Source organism: Triturus cristatus, chromosome 8 (assembly GCF_964204655.1).
Source record: "Triturus cristatus chromosome 8, aTriCri1.1, whole genome shotgun sequence".
Classification (NCBI taxonomy): Eukaryota; Metazoa; Chordata; class Amphibia; order Caudata; family Salamandridae; genus Triturus; species Triturus cristatus.
This window is the reverse complement of record NC_140591.1, coordinates 1422137394-1422150675: the sequence shown is the minus strand read 5'-3', so window position 1 is coordinate 1422150675 and position 13282 is coordinate 1422137394. Positions and strand designations below refer to the sequence as shown.

At 41.0% G+C, this 13282-nt stretch overlaps 1 protein-coding gene across 21 annotated transcripts in view; it reads right to left on the bottom strand.

Annotated features, from left to right (window-relative positions):
- SYTL2 (synaptotagmin like 2) overlaps nt 1-13282 on the bottom strand; it is a 462890-nt gene that overhangs the window by 106016 nt on the left and 343592 nt on the right. For 13 of the 21 annotated variants that reach the window (XM_085623168.1, XM_085623176.1, XM_085623173.1 and 10 more), the window contains 2 exons: nt 10456-10503; nt 1426-1520 (listed from right to left, as the gene is read on the bottom strand). In XM_085623168.1, coding sequence (XP_085479294.1) covers nt 1426-1520; nt 10456-10503 — 143 coding nt within the window. The remainder of the gene's footprint in view (nt 1-1425; nt 1521-10455; nt 10504-13282) is intronic. The other 8 variants (XM_085623172.1, XM_085623179.1, XM_085623175.1 and 5 more) reach the window with 1 other exon arrangement.

Here is a 13282-nt window from a genome sequence, read left to right as displayed (position 1 = left end):
GGTCTTCAGATTGCTGGGAGTTGATTATGATGAACAGAAGTGGTTATACAATACATTGCTGATGATTGTAAAAACAATATAATTATAAGTGAGAAAATCCAGTAACAAAAGGTCTTGAGAAGTGTGGATTCAGCAGTTAATTTTATTGCTATCAAGAGAACAATTTATCGTTCAGAAAATCTAGCCTGAATGTTTACTAACCATCCTTTAATCATTTTCTGTATGGAACCTGAAATATGTTAAAATTAGTCGTGGTCTTTATTTATTTTATGATGTAATACTGCAAATGTGATTGTGCTTATACTTTTTTATATGTGAATGTGGCAAATGATTTCTTATATTTCCCATACCTTTGAGTCCGTTTTAATTTGTTGTTCTTTTTTTTCCATTGAAAGAAAATGAATTTCTTTAATAAGTTATCCATAAGGGTTTGGTAATGGTTTATTATGATGGACAAAGAAGCGTTTTGATATTCACCTTGGTTAATGTGTGCATGCATGCACACAGTATGTATACTGGGCAGTTTTTAAAGTCTTATGATTGTAATGAATAAAAGTTAGCTAACATTGGAAATTATTTAACAGCCAACAGGGAGATGTTTTTTCCTTTCCTTTCTAAAGCAATATTTTATCTTTTAAATATTCCACTTGATGTCTATCTTATACCTTATGGAAGTTTTTAATATCACAACACTAACATTGGCATCTTAATACCTAGACTGTATTCTGAATCATATCAACTCCTAAACATGAAGGCATGCATAAATACGCCTTTATAATCAGAATTCAATTTTTTTAAGTACTAAATCCTTAACCAACTTCCTAGCAGAATTAATGAGTATAACACAGATACATCCATTGACAAAGACCTGAGACAGATACATGGGAGCAACAACATCGGAAGTGTAAATATAGAGAGCATACAATGACAATATGGCAACTCTATAGTTTAGGTAACCGGTTTGTGAAGTTACATACATTCAGTTTTTTACTGTATCTTGCTAATACTTGTGTGCAAACAAAAAGTCATACCAAGAATACTGCACAGAAAACTGAGGGCCAATAGCTTAAGAAGCGGTCACTGAAGACCAGTTTGGTGTGTGTGGTACACTATACAAACAGATTGTGACATTTAGTGGACTGCATTTTATTTTAGTCACAAACATTAAAAGCCAGTGCAATTCACAGACTTCATATTTTTTCACAACATTTTAATTGCTTGACTTCATAATCCTAAAGACATGTTCATAGGGACCTGGTTAAGTGACAACAGTAAAAATTAACTGAATATCATAAAAATGTAATTGTAACCAAATGCTACTACTATAGCTCTTAACTTGTACATTGTGGGTGCTCATGTAAAAACAACAAAGAATAAGGAAACATGTATAGAGCATGGTCTTAAAATTTAAAATGTACAGCTTACCTCATCTTGCAGAAAGTCGGGCACTGACTTGCTCAGTCGTTTGAGTTTTTCAGGATCTGAAAACCGACTGTCTGGATAAGATGGCCCTGTGGGACCTAAATAATAGTATTTAAATTTCAAAAGGCACCAAGTACAGCAAGGAATGCATGAGGACTCTATTCAAATGATGAATTGGGAGGGTCTGACACTCAGCATCATCAGTTAATATGTCTTTTGATCTGTTGACCACAAACATCCACAAGAAAACAGAGCCCACTCGTAGCCTGAAAACGTTTGTTGGAGTTTTTTCTAGAACGTAAACTTGGACCATGATAATTACGGATTTAAAAGCAGCAGAGTGAAAACTTGAACATGGATATTTTAATGTAACAACAAACAACTATCAAATTAGAAATGAAAAGATTCATTTAAAGAGACTTATTTTTTTTTTAAAGAAATATTATGGTGTCTGAGGAAATCCAAACATATCGAATGTGGTACAGGTAATGTCATCAAAAGAACCACAATAAAAGTGGGTGAGCCACAAATTAAAGTTGTACATCGCCTTTCTTGGCAGGGAGGCCCGAGCCCGTCATTTCAGAGAGGGCGATTGGCCAGGTAAGACCTTGGCCAACCCCCTGCATTCCCCCGTGCTGCGTCGTATGTTGCGGCTCTCCGAGATGGTGGCCCCACTAGAACCACCTCCCCCGACGAAGTCATGGCTCGTTTTATGGACTACTACTCGCAACTATACACCGCCGGCTCCCCTTCCTCCCGTGAGGCCTTTGAACAATATTTTGACACCCTCGCGTTGGTTTGGCTAGAGGACTACCATCGTACATTTTTAGATGAGACCTTCACCATGGAAGAGATACTTGCTGCCATTAATAGTTTACCTAGTTAAAAGTCCCCTGGTCTGGACGGCCTACCCGCCTCGTTTTATAAGACTTTCACCCCACTCCTGGTGCCACATCTGGCCGCCATGTATAACGATTCCTTTGATAACGGCCTCTTCCCGAAGTCTCTCCGCGAGGCAATGATTACGCTATTACTCAAGCTGGACAAGCCAGCTGACTGCCGCGATTCATACCTCCCCCTTTCTCTTATTAATATCGATAATAAGATCTTCGCAAAGTTACTGGCCTCCCGTTTTCTCCTCCTTATGCCATGCATCGCCCCTCATCGCCCTCCCCGATCAGTCTGGTTTCATTCCTGGCCGGGCCACCTCGCATAACCTTCGGACGGTTTTCTCGGTCCTTCATCAAATTAACCCTAGCCGCCCCGCTGTAGCCGCCTTACTCGATGCCAGCAAGGCGTTCGATACTCTGGAGTGGCCTTTTTTATTTTTTCTTCTACCGCGCCTTGGTTTTAGTAACATTTTCATCCGTAAGATCTCTCCTCTACATTCACCCCTCCGCATGTCTTCGAATCAATGGTCAGGTATCGGATCCCATTCTGATAGAGCTCGGCACTCGGCAAGGTTGCCCGCTATCCCCTATGCTCTTCGCCACTGCGATGGAGCCTCTCACGGCCAGACTCCGGCAACACCACACCATGTATGCCGACGACATTACATTGTATGTACGCCACCCCCAAGACAACCTCAGCCCTCTTGCGCGAGAGATAATACGATTCGGTGGACTGTCTGGCAAACAGGTGAACTGGAGCAAGTCCGTGCTGTTCCCATTTACTGATACCACCAAGCCCTTCACGCTGGATTTTCCCTTTGTTTGGGCCTCTGGCCCCACCCGTTACCTAGGTATTTGGCTGAACAGGGACTTGGATGACCTCTGGAGGGCCAACTTTGGGCGTGCTGTGGATTGGCTAGAGGCTAGAATACCCCATTGGAACCGACTCCCATTGTCCCTGGCTGGTCGCATAGCCATTGCCAAGATGGTTGTCCTCCCGAAATTCCTTCATCTCTTTAGAATATCCCTATTCTTCTCACCGCCCATTTGCCTATGACATCTTCACTCTCCCCATGTCGGTTGGCGGTATGGGTACTCCTAATTTCTAGCTTTATGCCTTAAGTACCCAGGCCAGTTTTTCACATTTCTGGATTCATCCCTCTCCTTATCAGCCGCATGTAGCGGTTGAAGCCGATTTCGCAACTCCTTGGCCGTTGACCACCGCCCTGTTTTCCCCGGCGAGTCGCCCACGTGCTGAGGTAGACACGGTCGAGACCCTGCGCTGGGCCTGGTCTGGACTTCGCCGTCTCTCCAGTGCTCCGACGTTATCGGCTAACGCCATGCCGATTGTACGTCATCCTGCTTTCCCTCCTCTTCAACCAACCGGCATGGCTAAACACGCCACCTGCTTGGGGCTGACGACATTGGCGGATCTTTACCCCGAAAACACGTTTTATTCTCTTCCTGCCTCTTCTGATCCGATGGACACATTGCTCTTTTATCAGCTGCGAGCTATCTGTAAGGAGATGCATCCAACGGTCCCCCAACCTCCACCTTCGATGCCCGCTCTTGATTTTATATATACATCCCCCACTCCCGGCAAGTTGGTTACTAAACTATATGCCCTCACGCTGTCGTCCATCTCCACTGACCACGCACGCGCGGCATGGGGCAAAGACTTGGGCATGGATATTGCTCAAGCTGACTGGCTTTATTGCTGCAACCAGACGAAGAAACTTTCTCCCAACTATCGGCTTTGTCTCATACATTTCAAATATCTGCATAGGCTATACCGTACCCCAGTTCAGCTCTATAAACTGGGACTCATACCTAACGATAGTTGCATGCGTTGCGCTGCCCCTGCCACGGATTTTACTCATCTTACGTGGTTGTGCTCTAAGGTGTCGGATTTCTGGCTGGCGGTTTGTGTCGCCATCTCTGAGATTACCTCTGCACAGGTTCAGCCCGACCTGCTGTTGTGCCTGCTGGGCTTTGTCAAATTTTGCCTGGATTCCTCACGCCACCTGATCGCAATGCTGCTCGTCCTTGCTAGGCGCAGGGTGGACATGTACTGGGGTCGTAGACCGGCGCCCAAGTTCGCCCACTGGCTTGAAGATGGTTCGAGATGCCAGACCTTGTTATCTGAATTCTGGGACCTACTGCCTGCGAGATCCCACCCAATTGACATATGGGTCTCCCTAGTGACATACCTTCATTCCCGACTGCATCGGAGCCGTGCTGCCTCTCCCGCGCTACTCGCCGGCACTTCGCCCGCTGCGGCCGCCGGCGCTGGTCAGTAACTGCCCCCACTCCATGTCCCCGCCTCCCCCTCTGACCGGGCCTGCTCCTATCCCTACAGTGGTGTCACCACCTCCTTTAGCCATGTGTTGCTTATGGTGCCATAGCCGCTTTGTACAGAATAAGGCTTTTGTCTGATAGTGAAAATACAAGGTCTATGATTTTCCGCAAACAACCTGCTGTGTACGATGCTCTGATGAAGTGTATTTCGATTATGCAACAGTGTATTTTGATTATGCTGAATTTGTCAATAAAAGTTTTGGAAAAATGTAAAAAAAAGTTGTACATATTCATTTCAAGATGGATCAACAATATCAAATGTCCAACACACAATTGAGTTCTGATTTGTGTAAACACAATGTAGTGTCGGAGGTGAGTGGACATGGTAACTGGATTAAAAAGAAGACAGTGTATCCAGGTCTCATTTTAGAAATACCAAAAAATACACACAAACATACAGTGAAACCCCACATCAATTTCTGTGATCTCGCTTTAATGGCCATTTAAAAGAAATAAAACGAATGTGTTTGTGACATATAAAAAGGGAGTTGGGTCAGAATCTGGGATTGTAGGTTTGAGATTCGAGGTTTGTGAGGAATGAATACATCATGCACGACATGCACAGTCGAGTTATTGCATGGTACGACCATTATATTTTCTCATTGTTACTGTATGATTCTAAAATAAAAAAAGGCCTGTCCATACAATGGCCAGAGAACAATATATTTATTTTTCTTTCCCAAACCTTTCTTACACGGGTGGAAACTTTAGATGTAGAAAAGTACCTAGTCTACATTTTTATGCTGTGGATGGTACACTTGGATTCTAGCTCAAGAGGAGAGAATAGTTAACCTAATTTCTTATTTACCATTGCCTGGAAGTCCATCGTTCTCCATTTCATTCCCATTTCAGGTTATTTTCCTGTGGTTTTCACAGTGTTCATCATAAATTCCCACCTTGTTAAAGATTTGGGTCAAGCCCATTTACCCATTTAAGACACTCTGAGATTTACATGTATATCCTATGCAGGTCATACTCGGACCCTGCTGAGCCGTAAAGGCAACATTCAGGCAGGACAAGCTAATTTGCAAGCCTGCCTCTCTGAGGTAGCTTCCTGATGAAATAAAACGGACTCAAACTCAACTCCAAGAAAACTGAGGTCATGATTGTAGGAGGTTCCACAACCCTGTGGTTTTCAACTTGGAGGGTATTCCACTTTGGACCTGCTCATATTTCTTATAATGCTATTAAAATGTTTGGTTTTACTTTTGACAATACAAACCCTTTTATATGCTTCCCATGTCACTAAAGCCTCCTCTGACCATTTCCACTGCATTAGTTATTTTGAAAGGTCATCTATTTTACTCTCCATTTACTGTCTTAAAACTCTTTTCCCGTCATCATTATTTTCAGACCAGTTTAAGCAGAACGCAGATGATTTTGACTCTCTCACCATTCTTCTATTTCCTTTCATCTAGCCTACCTTCAGAGGCCTCCAAAGTCACAAGGTTCTCTCTTTAAGGCACTATGTTTCTCTCACACCCCATATTTCACGACTGGACCTCAATAATGATTGCACGCCCATAGACATTTTTATTCTCGAATTTTAAAGAGGTTTTTGTATTTCTAGTGCAAAGATACTCCATTGCAGGATGACTTATCATTCCATCTTACATTTGGCACCAAAATACAGGAATCAACTTTCAATTTTACTCTCTGAACAGACTATCTTTCTGCAGTTTCACAAATCATTAAAGATATTTTTATTTTCTTCCTAGATCTCAGCTACAGACACCTTGGTAGGCCAAATCTTTCCAACACTTTACCTATACTTAACATGGGCTTATGTAAAAAAACATCCACACCTCCAGCACAAGAGTGGATAGCCATGTTGTTGGTCTCATTTACCTGCAACTGATTCAATGGTTCTTTTTCCTATTACTGTTTGTCCCACCCAAGTGCATCAGGCTGACCGTGTTGTCAGAGGGTGACTGCTTACTTCAGACTATACAATTGTAGTGCATATAAAAACCTCCTTTCAGCTCTCTCTCTGCTCCCTCTGATACACCCGACCCCATCCACTCTATTACACCCAGCAACCAACAGCTGCTTGCCCCCCAAATCCCCTTATTCTTCGAGGGCCTGCTGCAGTGTGATGGGTGGCCATCTTAAAATAGTTCTTAAATTATTTCATGATGCCTGCTCATGTGTGTGCACGCATGTCCAATGGGCATATTTCAATGTATTTTTTAAATGCTGTAACAAAATACATTTAAAGATGAATTCTACAGATGTGCACACATTCATGGCAGCCATCTTTGAATGTGCCAGATTTAACATATGTTGATTAAGAGTGTGTTTTTAAGATGCTAAAAAAAAAAAGTTCTGCTCTTTACTAAACTGCAAACAATGGGTCCTCTGGAAGACGTATTGAAAAGTGTGGCATTTTTACATCAAGAAGTGTGGACAGTGTATTAACACACATGGATTTGTCAAACACTTCTGAATGCCTTATGATAAAGCATTTTGCTAAAACAAACAAAATACTATCAAATGTTGCGGCATCTGCTGCCATTGTCTAGCAGTTTATTTTGTTACAGCAATAAAAAAATGCATTCAAGTATGGCCACCACACATGGGTACATAAAAACAAAAACCATGTTAGCCTATCCGTAGCAAAAAAGCATTAGTAAAGTCAATTGGTTTCAGAGATGAGGCTTACTGACTTTGCCAATGCTTGGTTTTCCCAGACAACATTACTTTTGTTGAGTTTCAGTGGCAGGACATCCTTTGGGGTAAGAGTGTGCTCTACAAAACCACTAATAATTCAATCAGTCAATCTGTAGTTCACAAATCTGCTTCATTACCCTCCTCCTTACCTCAGTCTCTCACTTAGCTGGTAACCTGGAATCCTCCTACCCTCCTCACCTCTCAACAGCCTCTCTCATTGAAAACAAAAAACATACCTGCCCCCGTGCCATAGACCCTACTCCAACTAAGCTTTCTTTTTCCACCCCCTCCTGAGAAAGACCTTGAGTGCCTGTGACAGAAGCATGGTAGGTGACAACCCTATAAGGGCCAATGTCAGTAAAAGAGAGCTGTACCGACAGAGTTTCTCTCAAGTAAGTGAAGACCAGTGACAGTCAGCTGGCTTCGCAACAGTGTCAGCTGCCTTTCCAGGACTCCCTGAAGGGTACACTTGACCTGAGAGTAGTGGGGAAAGGGTGAGCAGAAGGTCATTATACCCTCTACTTCCTGTCTCCGGAAATGTGGCTGTGGATGCAGATCAGCTTCTACCAAAATAGTTGTTTTCTTGCTCTAACTTTGTGAAGAAATACATTCCTTAAATCTGGTTCCTATTGTAGATTTGTATGTAACCAGATTTTGAACCTGATGTTCTGAATAAAGGCTTCATAAGGTGTTATACTGCAAGCAAGGTTGCAAGAATTAAAACTATCTTGTATTCTATCTGTATGGATGACTAACCGCTAAGGTGAATATGAAGTGATACACTCTAAATGAAAAAGTGCTCTTACCATAGCTTAATATGCAGCTTATATCAAGCAAAATGCCTTATAACATATAACTTCTATAGAGAACCCAACTTGTATACGATTCCCGTAATAGAGGATTAATGCCACTAATTGTCCACACAAAAATCAATAACAGAGTCTTTCACTTGTTCCTTAATATAAGATATAAATAATTGGAGTGAGCGACAAATTCAAATTTCAATTTGAGGCATCAAAGCTAGCTAAACTCCTTTTCAATGATAGGACCAGACTTATCTCCTTATAATCAACAGAGCCCCATGTATGTAAATAATAGTTTACTCAAAGGCTGTAAGGCAGAATACAACAGTAATTTTTCCCTTGTAGCATGCGAGACCTAAGAGTACTGGTTGAAGGGCTATCGGGGATTTGTTTTCTCTTTTAAAGTTTCACCATGTTTTTGAACAAAGAATTGAACCCGTCAACGTCTCCAAAAAAAGGTTCATGGACAGTGCATGCATCGTCAGTACAGAAACTAAGCTTCACAATTATCCAATTTGGAAGTTGCAAGTCTTTCTGTTGGCATTTTTTAAAGAGTTACTAATAGATACAAATATTGCTTGATATCTGTCCGACAGCTGTTAAGTTATTGGAATAGGTAATGAATATGAGAAAGACCCACATTGAGGCTTCAGGATGATTACGTAAGATAATGGCGCTTGATTGTCTATTTCAAGAAACCTTGATCGAGATGTAATACAAATCCCAGCGTAAATCAGTTACAAGATCATGTTGAAAGAAAATGATATCCCAACTCTGTAAAAAGACAGGATTTATGGTCCGAGAAGAAAAACCTCCTAGTCATGTGTTGACAGGATAAAATTATTAAAATATGCTTGATTACACATAGTAAATACGATATGCGCCCCTGGAGATAAACCACAGGCAGAAGCCATCTTGGGAGAAAACAGGTGCCTAGAGGAACTTTTGGCACTAAGATTTCACTAATCAGAGTTATTCTATACAGACCCGCTCATTAAACAAAGTACTATAAAGTGTTCAGGAAAAATAAATAAATCCATCAACTGCTTACCTCTAGGACTATCACATGAGCACCTATGTACTAGTTTGTCTTTTCGTGTTGTGTAGGGAATCAATTTGTCTGTGTGAACTAATGTCTGAGACTTAAATTAAGCAAAAACAGCAACAGCCTGAATGTCCAAAGTTAGGCAGTATGAGCACAGATGAGTAGTCAGTTGAACAAATTTAAATTGATAATAGGTTAGTAGCACTGAAACATACTGTTTTAAGCAGCTCATGTGCTGAACTATTTGGGATGATCGTTCTTACATTAGACAGGCACAAGGTCTACTCTGAATGGTAGTATCCCCAACTCTAATACTTTGAAATATTATAGAAAGAAATGACAAATTCAGGTACCTTGCAATTCGTTTTGGTAGAATATAGTACAAAAATGCTGTTTACTGGCAATTCTGCTAAAAATGTAATCTCAAGCTTCCATATACAGGTAAATCCCAACATGTGTTTTGAGACACATATTTCTACTGTTGTGTCTTCAGGACAATATTTTTGGGTCACTTAGTCATAGCTGTATTACAATTTCACAAAAACCTTCGGATACTAGAAATCATAGGTGAATGGACATTCTAGATAGATTCATACTTGATGTTCAAGTCAGGGTTTTCATAAACCTCAATTAGATCAGAGCAAAGGAAACATGATCTGTCCCTTACATATTCATCAAATGATGTGTCAACCACAGTTCTTAATTAAAGAAAATTACAATATTTGTTAGTCTGGAAGGCATGATGGGCAGGCTCGTGATATGACGAAATACGGTATGTAAGCTTAGCCTCTTCAATGCCCATGACGAGCTGGTCTCGTCATGGGCCGCGGTTGCGCTGTGCCCATGACGAGACCAGCTCGTCATAAACCCCGCCCGCTAATGCAACGGCCGGCACAGGGCGGGGAAAGGGGCGGGCACTGAAGGGGTTAAGATTACATTTCAAGTACAATTGTCAATAACTGGTCATTTTATATAAATGAAACAAATTATACATTTTTTTTAGGCACTAAAATATCTGTCCAATATCTGCTCACAATAATACTTTGAGTACTTTGAATAGATCCATAGTTTATCTGGCAAGCAACAGATGCACATACGCTACAGAACAGTCAGATAAGAAAAGATTATACTTGCATGTTTGTAACAGATAGTAGGACAGAGGTCAGTGCTTTGTTATAACTAGGAAGATTAGCTACCAAGCTAAATATATGGAATTAGTGATGGTGAGTGGTATTAGTATATAGTTTCAGAGTATATGAATACTCACTTTCTGAAACTGGTTCATGAAAACTTTCCTGCTTATCCGTTTTCTGGTCTGCTCCACCGTGAAACAAACGTGGGAAGAAATTGTGTTTATTTATAGATGGCAAGAGACAAATTGGCCCAAAGTTTTCATTGTCTTGACAGCATTTTCCATCAGCAACACAAGCTCAACAAGCGTGTGACCATGCTATTAATTCTTTCCAAAGTAACTAAGTGGGTTAGCAGTCTGTGGATTTCTCTGCAGGTCTGACCAACGGTTTGAGAAACCTTGTTTGAAGCCAAGATCTTGTTCAAAACCTACTGTTGTGAATTCAATATTTGAGGGCCAGATTTCAATTCAGCTTCATTTAAATACCGTGGTGGACTTACAACGTGGACTTTTCTCATATGAAGACTTGCCAAAATAGTGGCTGTTCTTCACCAAGCACATGTAAATCAAAGATAGAGTCATGTATGTTTTGAAAAGGAAGACATGAATGGCAAACAGTGAGAATGTCATTATAATACCTATTCCCAAACAGATCAAGAAACCATATGGCTGTGACAGGGGGCGGAACAACAATTGTCCTGATACCTCACCGCTCACATTGAATCACTCACTGTGCACATTGCATATCCAAGTTTATGGTAGAGCTACCCATTGCAAACTGTTTATATGTCCCAGTGAGCCTCATTATGATGGAGGATGCATATTAAGCATATTAGGATTAATAGAAGAGGAACAAAGAAACTATTGCAAATGCGCATAGATGAAGGTTATGCCCTTGTCTCTGAATAAATACAGACACTGTCTGAAACTGCCCTTGATGAAGTACTAAGGTCCAATAACTCCCTGTACTAGTAATAAATATTAGGCTACATATATATTTTATATGTATTATACACGTCATGTAGTAAGTTCCCAAATGGCCAGCACTAGTAACAAAGCTGTATGTATCAATTTATGAGCTTTCTGGATTACAGTGTATAGGACATCCATTACTTCCACTCCTAGAGGTAGGTGGGACAGCCAATGTGGCAGCGGGTATTTGGAATAAGTCCATTAATCAACTTAACCTCACTGTGTCTTTCCAATGTTACCAATGTTTATCTTTGGGTCTTGCCCTCTAGTGCAGAGTCCATCATACTCAATCAAGTCCATGTTTTCGTGGGAGGAAGGTAATACTAAAAGTAATCAGTATGAAAAGAAGGGTAACATGACAGAGACGGAACCTGTCCACCCTTTTTCCTATATGAGGTCTGCAGGTATCCACTCCTAACATATTCTCACAGCAATCCATATCCTGAAACAAAATGCTTAGCAGAATAGTTTTTAAGAACTGCCATGCTAAATCTGCCTTTAGTCTTGTATTTGACTTTTCTTTTTAGATTTGATTTTTCCTGCACATGCTAGTAAGGCAGAAATGACTGATTTCTAATCATTATGGGAACATGATCCTTGAACAGCAGCTGTAGTCAAGTGCTTGGGGCAGTCTCTTCAGTTTCATTGTTTATTATGCAATTATTGCAATGCAAGCTCTATCTGCAGAGGTGGACTCTTTTCTTAAACCACTGTGTCTGAGATGTCAAGTAACCCCCCCCCCCCCCCCCCCCTCCCAAAACCCAGTCCTCTTGTAAGGTTTCAATATCAGGTTACCTCTGGGGCGTCAATGCCCCCACCCTGACCATCTTTACTCTGCTGACTTTTCATTAAGAGGCAATTGTTCCATAAGGGTATTGGGCAGGTGGTGCTGCCCTATTGATACTGCGATGGAACATGTATTGCACTGAACTATAGAACTTACCGAGTGCGCTCTCTTTATGATAATGCATTTTGGCTAACTGAAGTCTTGAGAACTAGCTTAATTTTAACCTGCATTCTACTTGTTACTTATGGGCTAAATTACAAAGGAGAAATACAGGCCTATTAGTCTCTTAAGTCAGAAAAGGGCCTATATTTACTCCTGTTCCTAATGTACAATACAAAGTATTCTACAATTATTTAAAATGTCTTGAAAATGATCTTGTGAATATGCATACCTTACACATTTTGTCTGAGCCCTCATAGATCCATACAACAAAAATACTTTGTTATACAATACTGTTATGATGAACAAGCATGACAGGCATAGGTGTAGGCTTTAGAAGATTTCAGTTAGATATATTAAATAAACTGGTTAGATTTCATAAGGAGCAGGTTATTCTCACCTTACCCCAAACACTTGAGCACACTCTTATCGGACTGGCGGAATCTGCTCTGTACATATATTCCACATTAAATCACATGCAGTGGAAAGAAACATCAGACACCCCTTTTTACCAGCCACGGCCCGTGCATATAAGAGCGATGGGGCCAGGTGGGGAGGATTTCGACGGACGATGACAAGGGAAAATTAATAATTTATTTATTTTTCGCTTGACATTGTCCGTCGAAATCCCATCCCCCACCTGGCCCCACCGCTCTTACCTGCATGGGCTGTGGCTGCTTTTTACATCAATGACCAGACCTCACATACAAAATGATCCACCGTCCAGGAGATGCAACATCACACAGCCTCATCACAATTCCTACATAATATCAAACAACATACAGAAACAACAGAAAACCATGCATGGTATGAATCATGCAACTCAGATATCTTGCCAACACCTTAAGCAGGCACCATTTTTAATATATTTTTTTGTTTCGGACCTTAAAGAAAAATGTCGAGAACAATCACAGGTGACTGCGGTAAAGCAGATTACAAGATATACTTACTATGGTTAACAAAGACACACAAACAAACCATGTATCAAGGCAAACAACAAAAAAGCATTTGACCAAATAGTCTACGCACAACCTACACACAGTC